The sequence below is a fragment of the Plectropomus leopardus genome, chromosome 16 (assembly GCF_026936395.1).
Source record: "Plectropomus leopardus strain MGB_pleo_1.0 chromosome 16, ASM2693639v1, whole genome shotgun sequence".
NCBI lineage: Eukaryota > Metazoa > Chordata > Actinopteri > Perciformes > Serranidae > Plectropomus > Plectropomus leopardus.
Window position 1 is genome coordinate 15,305,789 of NC_142191.1, and position 12,910 is coordinate 15,318,698.

General features: G+C 41.0%; 2 protein-coding genes and 1 long non-coding RNA gene across 3 annotated transcripts in view; 1 reads left to right on the forward strand and 2 right to left on the reverse strand.

The window, feature by feature from the left end:
- foxo3b (forkhead box O3b) overlaps positions 1 to 6,095 on the reverse strand; it is a 58,678-nt gene extending 52,583 nt beyond the window's left edge. Inside the window, exons 1-2 of the mRNA XM_042503044.2 lie at positions 5,831 to 6,095; positions 4,813 to 5,512 (exon numbers count right to left, since the gene is read on the reverse strand). Of these exons, the coding sequence (XP_042358978.1) occupies positions 4,813 to 5,358 (546 nt within the window). The 5' untranslated portion in view covers positions 5,359 to 5,512; positions 5,831 to 6,095. The remainder of the gene's footprint in view (positions 1 to 4,812; positions 5,513 to 5,830) is intronic.
- The window catches only part of LOC148186858 (uncharacterized), a 100,343-nt gene that overhangs the window by 63,104 nt on the left and 24,329 nt on the right, over positions 1 to 12,910 (forward strand). The gene's annotated exons all lie outside the window — the stretch shown is intronic.
- Positions 12,021 to 12,910, reverse strand: part of afg1lb (AFG1 like ATPase b) — a 36,780-nt gene continuing 35,890 nt past the window's right edge. The window contains exon 13 of the mRNA XM_042504067.2: positions 12,021 to 12,872. Within this exon, the coding sequence (XP_042360001.2) occupies positions 12,726 to 12,872 (147 nt within the window). The 3' untranslated portion in view covers positions 12,021 to 12,725. The remainder of the gene's footprint in view (positions 12,873 to 12,910) is intronic.

The following is a 12,910-nucleotide window of genomic DNA, read 5'->3' on the forward strand; positions in this document are numbered from 1 at the left end:
GGCACAGTGCCAGCTCAATCTGAGGGGCCTCCTGATTGTGCTCTGAGTACCTGAGTGCACATTCAAAGAGCAACTTTTCCCCAGCTAATCTTTTTTTATTATTATTTTTAAGTTTTAGTATTTTCCTTTCTATAATTTCAGCACTAGTCATCTTATGTATAGACTTCAGATAATGCTTACAAGTTTAAATTCCAGCCATGTCTTGCAGGGATATTTATGACTCTGGGATCTTATCACAAGTAAAGCTCTCCCCGCTCTCCATTGATTGACAGCCAGTGAAAGGATTAATGTTTTCTTCTCCTTTTTGGCAGCCCCTTCCCTTTTGTCAACCCTCATTGTGCTCTGGTAGGAACAATAAATAATTTCAGCCCCAAAGAATCAACACTTTCAGCGTGCTAGGCCATTAAAATGATAATCAACATGCCCAGCGGGCTTATGGGGGCCTGTTTTCCATACGCCTCCAGACAAAGTCAGATGGGGGAATGCGTGCAGAGTCGTGCCGTAGCCTCTGTGTCAGCGTCTATGTGTGCCAGGGATGAACCTCTGCTTTTGGGTCTCTTTGTAAAGTAAAGGATCAAATGAGAAAAGGTGTGTTTAACCCTTATGACCCACTGGCTTATTGGTTGAGCTGCACATGAAGTACCTGCAAGTAGCCATCAGTTAAACAGGACGTAATGCCTAAGGTACATATTTAACAACATGTTGACACTCAGCCTTAGGGGTCTTAAAGATAAAAGTAATCTCATAAATGAATTCTTAAGAGTTATACTAATCTCAGACCCCGGTATAAATTAAGCAGCAGAGGCTCACTGTCATGAACACTAGTGATAAGCCTGAACATGACGGGGCGAGTGTGCGATATATGTCTGAGCATGTCTGTCTGCACGGGAATGTATACACACTTCAACGGTCAACTTGAGGTAGAAAGAACTATATGTACCCTGGATTTGAGTGAGTGTGGCCTATAAAACCTCATAAATGAGAATATCAGACTTGTGTGTGTGTGTGTGTGTGCGTGTGTGTGTGTGTGTGTGTGTGTGTGTCATTGTGACATAATCAGGTTTTTGATGGGCAGCTGCTGGGAACAGGGAGCCTGTAACAGCAGGGTTAAGTAACAGTGGAGCACAAAGTTCACTGCAGCCAGAAATACTTGCACACACACAGATACACCTGCCTGCACACACAGATACACACAAGTGTACCTAATCTTTCAATTATGCAAAGACACACAGGTGAAAGACTCACACACACACACACACTCACACAGAGCGTTGCAGGCATGTTTACAGGTGCTATTTTTGAGATGCAGCCCGTCACTCCCTCGCCATACCAGAGCTTTGCTTAGTACACATTTCAGCAGCTCCAGACCAGACCTGCCCCTCTAGGAAAGGGCGTAGGTTTCGTTTCAATACACACACATACTAAACGGGGGGTTTGTGGGTCCTCCACTAAAAAATTTGGCATCAAATACTTAATTACCTGCCTTCTGGAGAATATTTTATGCACCAATTGTGCCTTTTCTGCATCAATTAATGTCACAAATGTCTAATTTTGTCAGAAAATAAGTCCTCTATAATGTCAGTGTCTTATTGGGGGGACTGCGCACATATTGTAAATATTGAGGGGGGTGTGTCCCCTACATCCCCCCTGAAATGTACATCTAAGCTTCCAGGATAGAACTACCTGCTAGAAAACTAACACAGGCGGTGTTGGTGCAATGTTAGGTACTACAAAAGGCAGACCCCTCCAACACCTAAGACAATAAACTCTTAACAGCACACAATAATGATTTGTATTTGATTTGTTCATCATGACTGATATAAGTCAGAATGTGTAACTGAAAAGACTACAGCTACGACTAAAGTGCCTTAATAAAAAAAGTTTAAAACTGGCAAAAATTTGATTTAAATCTGGAACTATCTTACAGAATAAATCAGCTTGCTTGTGATGCATTTATTTCTAGTTGGCAGCACTGTAGTTTGATAAGAAAGTAAAATTAGGATTAAATCATAATTGACTTAGTGTACATTGAGTTCTCCATTGTGTAAGAACAAGTAAATGACCAAACATTGTGTTACTATTTTAAGCTTGTACATTGGCTCTTCTTGGTTAATGACAATCTAAGGTGATAAAAGATTTCCTGGTGTTATTCTTGGCTGTCTTAACCTACTTTTACCAGGGCTAATGGTTAACTGACAAAGATATGAAATAGAATGACGTAAGCGGGAACCTGGGAGAGAAACCCAGGGGGATTACCAGGATTTGCTCAGCAAATCTCCTCAACAAAGGTGCCCTGGCTGCATGAAACTGTAGGTGTTCAAACCGGGCTCTGTGTGGAGGTGAAACCCAAGAGTCTCTGAGAGGGAAATGGAGAGCTAAGGAGCAATGAACAAGGGTCCGTAGAAAGGTAGTCCTCTAAAGACCTGGCTCTGTAGGCTGTCTTTGGTTTCATTGGCTTTTTCACTAAAACCTAACTGCAGCGTGTGACATGCTCCGGCCTTAAAGGTCCAGTGTGTAAGATTTAGGTGCATCTACTGGCAGAAATGGAATATAATATTCCTAACTATAGTTGTTTTCATTCTTTTATAATGATCTGAAAATAAGAATTGTTGTGTTTTTGCTACCTTGTATCTACATACGAAGCAGGTCCACTTCCTTTAAGTACACAATGTTGTAGTAGCTCACAACTTTGGACGTATAAAGAGAAATGGATACAGCGTTGGAGGCGGGGCCCTATTTATTCTTATAAAGTTGCTCAGTGGTGTATTTAGCAAAAACAAAAAAACAAACCCAAAACTTGATTCCCGCATTATGAAATTACTCTGTTCCTCTGCATTATTGGGCCCATTGAGCAGGCGCACGAGACTTACAGTGGTCAAGTGGCTACCTTCCAGTTTAACACTCCTCTATCTTGAACAGGGATAAATTATTTAAGTGTGCGGCTCCACTAAAATTTCAAAATGTTAACGGACCAAATGGTTCAAATCCCAACAGCAAGTCACTCTGCGGAGGTTGTGGCGCTCAAAAAAATGTATCCATTGATTTACAGGCGCCTCATTTACAATATAAGTCTATGAGAAAATGTCATTTTTGGGGCCCAATGGCATCATGTCACAGACCTGGACGTTGTAATTTCACGTTTGGCCAGTATGAAAATTGGCTTCAAAGCCTAGCGCTGTTCCTGGGGGCTTGGGGTTTGGCATTTTGGCCATCGCCATCTTGTTTTTTTGCAGCCAGAAGTGACCATATTTGAACAGGAGAAGTTTCTGTTGGTTGCAGTCTGTAACCTCACCGCTAGATGCCAGTAAATCCTCCTAATCCTTTAATGCTGAGAGACGTGCTTTGGAACTGCAGAGATGTATCATCCGAAAAAAAAAAAAGAAAATACCTAAACTAATTTGACTTACTGTGTGTTGCCACAACTCTGTGTTTGAAAAAGAAAAACAAGAGTCTAATGAAAAGAGTCTCTTATAAAAAAAAACTAAAAAAGGCCGCGAGCTGCAGCCGAGATTTATTGACAGACCATGCGTAACACTAAACCACCGGCAGCCTGGCCCTCATGCCCGAAATTCCAGGAGTAACAGCCCTGCATGGTGATGGTGAACCCGGCCTTGACTTGGGGCTGCACACACAGCCTCCCTCTTTGCTCTCCACTGAAGCGTATCACATAGCAAAACTTGAGAAGCCCTGACAAAATATGGCCTATAGGCTCCACGCCCCACGGGACTGGTCCTTCAGCCTCTGATGGGTGTTAATCTCTGCTCTCTGACCTTCTGCACCTCTCTCCTATCCCGTCTCTTTTTGCGGGCCCCCGCATATGTCTTATGAGTGACCACATAGCTGCCTTTAAAAGAAAAGCTTTACCCTTAACAGCTCACCTAAACTCACGCAGTAGTTATGTAATCCCCCCATGGCAGGATCAGCAACCTTGGCAGTTGCATACCTGACCCAGGGGACGGATCCCTGCCAAAGTTTACATAACAAATGGCACTGTAGTTACAGCAGCATGGTGAAAATGTATATATAAAAGCAAAAAACATAACTTTAATCCTATTCACTACCACATAAAGTCTACTGTGAGTGGATGTTTTTAACAGTGGAGGTTATGGCTTCAAGCATCAGCAGGGAATTTTTTTTCAATGCACAGCATTATTGTTAAATCGTTTTGTTTACATCCAGCTCCTTGTCCTATTAGTGGATTAACTGCTGTTCAGTAAACTGTCTTATGTAATTGTATCATTCTCTGAGTCTTAAACAGGGTTGCATCACTCAAAATAGGCTACTGTGTTTCCAGACAAACCGGTTACAACGTTTCTGTTTGCTCTAATTCCAGCCATGTGACTGTGAATGGCCTCAGAGGAATATTATGCACACCAGAAACGTCACATAAAGAAGACAAAAGGGCATGCATCTGATGCCATTTTAATCAAAACTCCCACTATTAAATGTCTGTGAATAAATGCAAAATGTCACGTTTTGGTCAATTTATGAGATAATTACGTGCAGGTCACCAAACCCCACGCTGCTTAAAGAGATTAATGATCCTAAATGCCTCCCTGATGTGATTTTTTCTCTCATTTGCTCCACGTTTTCGGACTGATGTGTAATTTCCATTAGAATGATAATGAGAGGTATAATGAGAGCCAGATTTCCCAAATAGACACTCGTAAAAAAACGCGACTGCGCTGGTTTAATCGTGTGCGTGTGAATGTGTCTGTGTGGGTACGTCAGTGGGTTTACAAGCCACATGCTTTTTGTTTTTGTTTTGATGGAGGAAGGAGGGGGGCTGGGTGAGAGAGTGGGGACTCTTACCTTCCAGCCTGCGGAGCTGTTGCTGTCGCCTTTGTCTTTGAAATAGGGAATGGATCTCACCATCCAGTCATAAATTTGGGACAATGTCAGTCGCTTGTCCGGCGCGCTCTCAATGGCTTTGGTTATCAGGTCGGCGTATGAGAGGTTCCCCCAGGCGTTGCGGCGAGATGATGCTTTCCTCGGGGTCTGCTGGGCGGCCAGGCTGCTGGGGGTCAGCGCGCCGGAGGTGGCCGCCGGGGAGTGCGCGGAGAGCGGGGAGCCTCCGCTCTCCTGGCCGGGGGAGGAGAGCGCTCCATCGGCCGCGGGGCTGCTGCTGCTCTGGTCCTCCGCCGCCAAGCCAGAGCCATTAACACTGACGGCTGTTGGGGTGGTTGAATCGTCTTCATCATCCTCTTCCTCAGGTATAATATCTGTGTCATTACTCTCCGGTTTCACCGCGTTTGACTCCGGTCGTGGTAGCGGCCAGGTGCAAGATCTGGGCCGCTTCTGGGGCTCGAAGTCCGGGTCGATGACCACGTCTAAGTCCGGGAGTGGAGCCTCAGCCATGTTCTCCTGCTCCGGTCACAATCTCGCCCCCACTGCCAGGTAATAAAGTTACAAGACAAGAAATGAGGAGCTGTCAAAGTCGCGTCCCATGAATGCGCGTTCCCGTCCTTTGTTGCTATTCCAACAGGGCCACGAGCAACTTAGTTATTAACGCCTGTTGAGGACAGAAAGACAGAAAAAATAACACAATCGGTTAGAGCCACGTTAAAATAAAACCGAACAGACACAACACGGCAGCTGGCTGAGTGCATAATCTATTTCTGTGAATGAAGCTACAATAAACTACTGTAAAAACAACAAAATTAAGCAATTCGCTGTTTTATTTATTATAAAACACTTGATCATTAATAGGAGTTCTACACAAAATCCCATCCTGGTGCAAGGGTATGAATCCACCCACCAGAGATCAATGGCTGAGGAGAAAGTGCTCAAACCTCATTTCTCTGGGAAATAAATCCTCTAAATGAAATACCTTGCACGGCCAGTCACTTGCGGTCCGTGGTACCAAAAATCCAAGAAAACCCGAATAGACTAGATCCCGGATTGTCCACTTCCAGATGCCATCTTGACTCTTTTCCTCTTTCACTCCTCAAGTGCGCTCCGCGATACGGAGGTAGGATGTATGCAGGGCAAGTCAGTGTCGATGTGGAATAAGACTGCCACCTCACTCTGGGTTACTACTGTATCTCGATTTGCTCTCCACACACACGATCTCACTTACACACATACACACACACTTACGTACATACACAGACACGCGCATGCAAGTCGATCAAGGGCCAGCCCCCTGGATCCTCTGCATGGGATCGCCTTTTAAAGAGACACTGCAGTCCAACAGGACGGAGCTGTCTGAGCGCAGGTGGAAGCTGGGACACAGGACACGTCCTGACATGTTGAGCGACATAACAATAGCAGACAGGGAGAACCATTAAAGTTTAGTAATGTATAAATGTTAGAAAGATTTTTAATGTCCCAGTCGGATAAAGCTGGTAAAATGGACCAAATTTTAGTTTTCAGCACACATATTTGTGTAACTGTCGCTGCAGGTGTGCTACAGGTTTCTACTTCTACTCTACGGATTTAAAAAAAAAAAGCAATTTAGGATTGCAACTAGCAGTTATGTTCTTTATTAATTAATATGTCTGTTATTTTCTCAATTAATTGATTGATTGGTGGCCCATATAAGCAAGCAAACTTGTAGTACCATGCAAATAATTGTACATATTTAATATATTTCTATTTCTTGTAGGCCTACATCATTTATCTCTCCTATACCTTTATTTTTCTTATTTTATTTTTTAAATTATATTTAATTTTATATATTGTAGCATAATGCACTTTTTTTTTGCACATTTGGTGTTTCTTTTATACACATATAACTTCTCCATGTTCATCTGGAGTATAAGAGCAACTGTAATGTCTCCCTATTTTCCCCTTAAGATAAATATCCTGAATCTAAATAATCTCAGAAAATTATACAAAAAAGTGAATCATATTTTCCTGGAGACCAAGTTGACATATTCAGATGTCTTGTTTTGTTCAGTGAAGTTTAATATCATACCCACTCCCATCTGATAGACAATGAGTGAGTTTTGGATATTTCACTTAAAAAAATATTTGATGATTATTTTCTTTTCAAAATAGTGTCCAATGTTCTGTCAGTTGACTAATTTATTGACCAATTGTTTAACGTCTAAAGCAGAATTTTCATGTGGTTAACTACAATGTTGAAGTAGAAATTGTGCTTTCAAAAAGACCTACATGTATCCAAAACCTTTGAAGAAATAATGTGTGCAATAATGTTTTTGCGGATTTAATCAGTAATTAGAGCCAAAATATCAGTAATCTAAGACAAAATATAAATAAAATAAAATAAATGCATTCATTTTTAAAACATTTTATATACTCTCGCTGCTTCAGTGTAATGGCTGATGGTGCCTTTAATCAGCGGAGCAGGTTGTCAGTCACGCCTGTCACGGCGCTCAGGCCACGCCCCCTCTCTGGAGTCCGTTCCCCCACACTCAGGATGACGTCACCTCGTTTATTAGCCAGAGATAAGGGCAGAAATCCTAGATGGTTCTCCATTCTGTAAGTGATGCTCTGGACCTCCCTCCTCCTCCTCCTCCTCCTCCTCCTGATCAAAACAGCCTCGTGTTCTTTGTTTGGAGGGTTGCCTGCCGTGCAAGGTGCGCGTCCATCTGCGCGTGCTTGTGGTATCTGTGCAGGAATGTGGGTTCGCAGCTGACCAAAACAGCATATCACTTTCTTATTACTGCATGGATTTATTGCATGTATATGGTGCTTTAATCCATATTTTATTTTTAATTTGTTATTCAAATAATATATTCTCGGATGTTATTGTTTGTTTTAGGCAAGAATTACATATCTTGTTGATTCCAAAACATAACTAAATGTGCTCTATATAACCCTTGTGCCTTTGTTTTTTGTGGGTATCTTCCTCACCGTATTCATATTCTACAAGCGGACACACGTGTCCTCCTAAAAGGTCGGGCATGTTAGTGTGACTGTGCTCATTGACACACATTTAACCGGGCAGATTGCAGGACAGGTTCATTTGCAGCAGCAGTGTGGAGTCTGTACTGTACAGGATTACAGGCAGATAGTCGGTACACGTACAACATATTGTGTGATGGTTTTTGTTCCCTTCACATCAAAGAGAATACCTGATGCAGCAGTTTGGCTCCTGCAGAGAGCTATACAGTTAACTGCTCACTGGATGTATAGAGAGGTTAGGATGTCTGAGTGTGTGTCTGTGTGTGTGCAGAAGTACTGTAAGAAACCAACTGTATCAGACTGCGATTTTTTAGTATGCATGAGTACATTCTTAGTACATTTCAAGGTAATTTAAAATATATGTACATTTTGCTATTGGTGATCGTTCAGTTAAGCATTGCATTTTTTTAAAACATTATATTCCATGATTAGGCAAGCTGCCGAGGTTGAAAATATTTTTTCAATATTATGTACAAGGCACGCCACTATTAACAACTAAAAAAATAAAAATAAATTAAATTAATTCTATATTGTTCCTGCCTTTGTACATGGGACTGCAAGAAATACAGTTTTTCGTTTTCTTATTAACCCCTTTTCTTATTTCCCCATTACTTTTATTAACCAGTATATAATAATACCAGTTTTTACTTGCTCTGAATCCTGGGTCTTCTTCAGACAGTCCTCACATTTACTGCAGGGGGCTCTCAATAATTTATCTTTATCAATACATTAAATTGTCTTTAAATTTAAAAACTAAAATGTGTCTGAAAATACACATTAACACGAACCTGCACCAGCTGTGCTTTCTCAACAATAACAATGGTATTATTATGGCAAAAAAAAAATTGCCATCTCTGTTTTATGGCGGCTGATCTCATTCTCTGCTCGGATGGTAAGGAGCTCCAGTACCTCATTATTTTCCCAATTTGTGGGCATCTGTACTTTGAGTAAGTTGCTAACTGCTACTAGCTGCTTTTAACATCTTTTACTTTGCACCCATCTGCTCACTGTCCCTTTTGTACAGACAACGTTTCGGCACTGTTTCTACCTTGGTTGCCGGCTCAAAGGTGGGACAACTCTGTTCCCCCATTACGGGATAGTACCTTTTATACAGAATGGTGAGGGCGGCATAACAGCGTCATATTCCTGCCTGGATCAGGCAGTGTAGAAGGGGCTTACTACACCTCAGAAACCACAGCCAAAGGTATAGAGGGTGATACCTCATCATGCTGCAACAACTGCTGCTGACTTAGCACTTACAGACAAGCTCAAATGAGAGAGGGCCCAAAAATATCCAGAGAATTATCTCTAGTCCAACTCAGTTTTATCAAATATATGTAGTAGGAGGTCCCGGCTCCGCCTCTCTTTCAGAAAAGGGGTCCTTGGCCTAAAAAAACGATGAAGGCCTCTGACATAGTGTTAAGATGTTTTTAGGTTTTCATTTTATATACCACAGCTTTGACTTTAATTTGCTTTTTCATTTGGGCACATATATGCACCTGCACATTTAAAGTAGCAGGCTGACGTATATTATTTCCAGTTGTCCTGACAAAAGTTCACTCAACGTGTCAATCAATGTCATGTGAACCAAATAGGTGTCAGACATGTTCCCGCAGTTCCCTGAAGCAGTATCTGTGTCAGCATAGATAAGCCAGCTTCACCCGAGGTGCCCCTCTGAGGGCCACAATAGCGTTGAACAAGGACACAAATTTATGCACAAGAGCAAGCAAACCAACACACAACCCAGAACAAGTTGTTTCATAACTCTTTTCTTTACCAAGGACTCATTTTACTCAACACCTTATGACTTTTTTCAGGTCCTAGTAACATAAATCTGCTTTCATAACTCGATCTCATCTGTGTTCACCGGATCTTCGAACATCAAAGTTTTACATATAAATTTAATTCACATTTAAGGGCATCTTCTGATTCGTCAGACATTACCTTATTTGGATGTAAAAGCAGAAGCCATAATACAATACTTTAACTGATAATTTAATGAGAAAGAGACAAAAATGAGCTGTTGTCCATTGTCCCCCCTGTCAGCATGGGGTATCAGGACTGTGGCCCAGGAAGGATGGCAACTGCGACCACCCCTCTAAGCCAGTGTGAATCATCCAATTAAGACAATCACAAAGCGCGGCGGCCATTTCTGTTTGTGCCTGATGTTTCCCCTTAAACAGCATAGTGCTCTGATTGGATTAGGGGCCTCGGCATAGGGCGTGATTGATTTTTCTTTAATTGAGAGTTATGGTTGAATGGGGGTCTTGCTACCCACTCAAACGCTTTTTAATGATACACTGCATGTGCATGCATCTGTGCACACACCCACACACTTGCACACACACTGAGACATTAACTGCCCATTAAATATTATAAGCTTTTGTATTTATTCTGTGCTGAGCAGCAACAGTACAAGAACACCAGACACTATGTTATATAACGCTCTTGGCTTGGATTCTGTAGGTGCTGCTCACTATTCTGACTGTCAGGGCGGACTGGTCCAGGCTGGAGTGGTGCACTAGGATGACCTCATCCTTAGATGGACGCAATAACAAACCATGTAGCAGTTGGTTACCCTCTACTCCCACCTACTGGCAAATAGGTGGAAGTATCAAAACAACAAAGACAGTAAAACGTACATCTGCAACTGAGATATACTGCAGATTAAGCTACGCAATGTGAGCACGTGTTATAGTGCCATCGCAGAGGACGTGATGTGAGTCTGAATTGGTTCATCATTCAAGTCACACTGAAAATTTGTTTGCTGTTCAGTAAAACTACAGCTTGCAAAATTTGCATTTACAACTACTCCTTTGTCTGGTCTTAAAAACTGACAACATTAAGTTCTATTTGTTAGTTTCCTGAACACAGCTGTGCTAAATGCTGGTCCTGTATGTGTGTTTTGCCTTGAAAACCTATGATTTTTCAAATTGCAATATATATTGCAAACAAGAAAAATAATTGCAATACCAATTTTTTCCAATATCATTTAGACCTAGTGTATATAGTGTGTCTGAACGAGATTACCCAGTATCATTTAAATTATCTTACAGCTTTAAAGTTGTTATAAATCTGGAAGACAGGATATTAGTTTTTTCATTTTTCAAATTGAAGAGAGAATTAAAAAAGTATTCATTCCTCAGATGCAAAAAGAATATTCATTCGATGTAACAAAACAGTAAATGTTTTTTTTCCATATTGTGTCACCTGTGAGTGTGTAGAACTTAGGGGGATATATTTGCAAAAAGTGGAATATAAGATAATTGTGTTTTCTGTAGTTTATAATCACCTGAAAATAAGAATTGCTGTGTTTTGTTTATATTTACATAGGTCGTGGGTCCACCATATTGCTATAGGATTGGGATAGGTTTGCGTTTTCACCTCAGCCATCATAGTGAGCAGCCCCTCCGTGACAAGCCGAGCAGCATTGGAAAAACACATATTTTTTTAAACTTTAATAATAATAACTGTGTTATTCAGTATTTTTACTGTTTTAAATCACTGGGTCTGTTTGTTTTGGAGAGGAAGAGACCTCTGCAGATATTTCTCCCTGGCAGGTGTAAATGCTGAGAAGCTATGCTTTCTGTTTTACAACCTGCCCCTAAATGCGTGGCAGTATTAAAATAGTCAGCAATAGACTGATACTGAACAGTACTGATGTTTATTTAGCTATTTATTTTATTGTGTTTATTCTTTATTCAAATAATCAGCAAAGATCATACAGTACTGATGTGTATTTTATTTTTTATATATTCTATACTTTTGTTTGTGTGTAATGTTCAATAAGTAAACTGTAGTTGTTGCATAGTCATATCGGTGCAAAATCAGTGCACAATCCAATAGAAATTATCTATTTTAATTCCAGTTCAAAAATTGTCGCCATATTGGTAATCAGTGAATTTTAAACAATAAAATCGGTATTGGTCTCAAAAACACTGTATCGGTCTGGCTCTACACAGTACCTTTAAAAGAAATGATACTTTCACATTTGAGGCAACGATTTTTAAAATGTCTTTCTGTCATGCATTTTTTGTGCCAATGGGCCTTTTTTTAAAAAAATCAGATTTGACTTTTCATCTTAAACACACACCTGCATGACATCCGCTTTTTGAAAGGTCTGGATTGAAGAGTGCAAACTTTCACAATTGTTTGTTTGGATAATTTTATTACATTGAAATGTTTTACAGCAGTTAGCAGCTCTTCGTTGTGTATGCCATTGCATGACACATTTCCATAGTCATCCAATCATAGTAAACCCATCAAAATCAAGACCAATGCTACCTGAACCTGGAATGCATCACTGTCAGTTTAACAGCTATTGATCTTCACAGATGGAATACATATGAATACATACTAATATGATGCATAACATCTTAAATTTGTACACAATTTTATCCAGTTGAGTCATTCAAAACTGCACAGAGACTGATAGTGTTTCATTGAGAATATTGAGCCGTTTTCACATTTGCCCACTAGAGGGCGGTAGCCAGCTATTCTGAGGGACACTTGTCTCCCTTCCTCTCTGAAGTGAGCACCTGTTTGCCTTGTGGTTCACACATGTTGGAGAGGTTTTCATATTCTTTAAAATAAATAGTCCACAAGGGGGAGAGAGCACACCTCTCAGAAGAGGAGCAAACAGTAAACGAGTATAACACACATGCATAAGATGAGGAGATGTCAGATTGAAAACAGGCGTCTAGTTTTGTTAGATATTTACTTTTCTGCTTTTATGGATGTATTGCAGTCTTTTTAATTATTAGTTAGGAACTTCTCTTGTGGCGTGTGAGTAGTTGGTGAGGTACTGTGTTGTCTGGAGGTATATTTAATTGTGAGGTAGTCAGCAGTGGATGTTAGGTGTTCTTGTGTTTTTTGTTGTGACTGCGGTCTGCCTTCATCCAGTATGACTCTGTTTGCATCTCCATCAGTCTGGAGACGGTCCTCTGGAAAGAAAAGATCTCCTCCTCAGCTGTGAACAGAGTCAGGCGCTCCGCCGCCTCCTGAAGAGAGCAGACAACACCAGGGTTAGCGACTGATA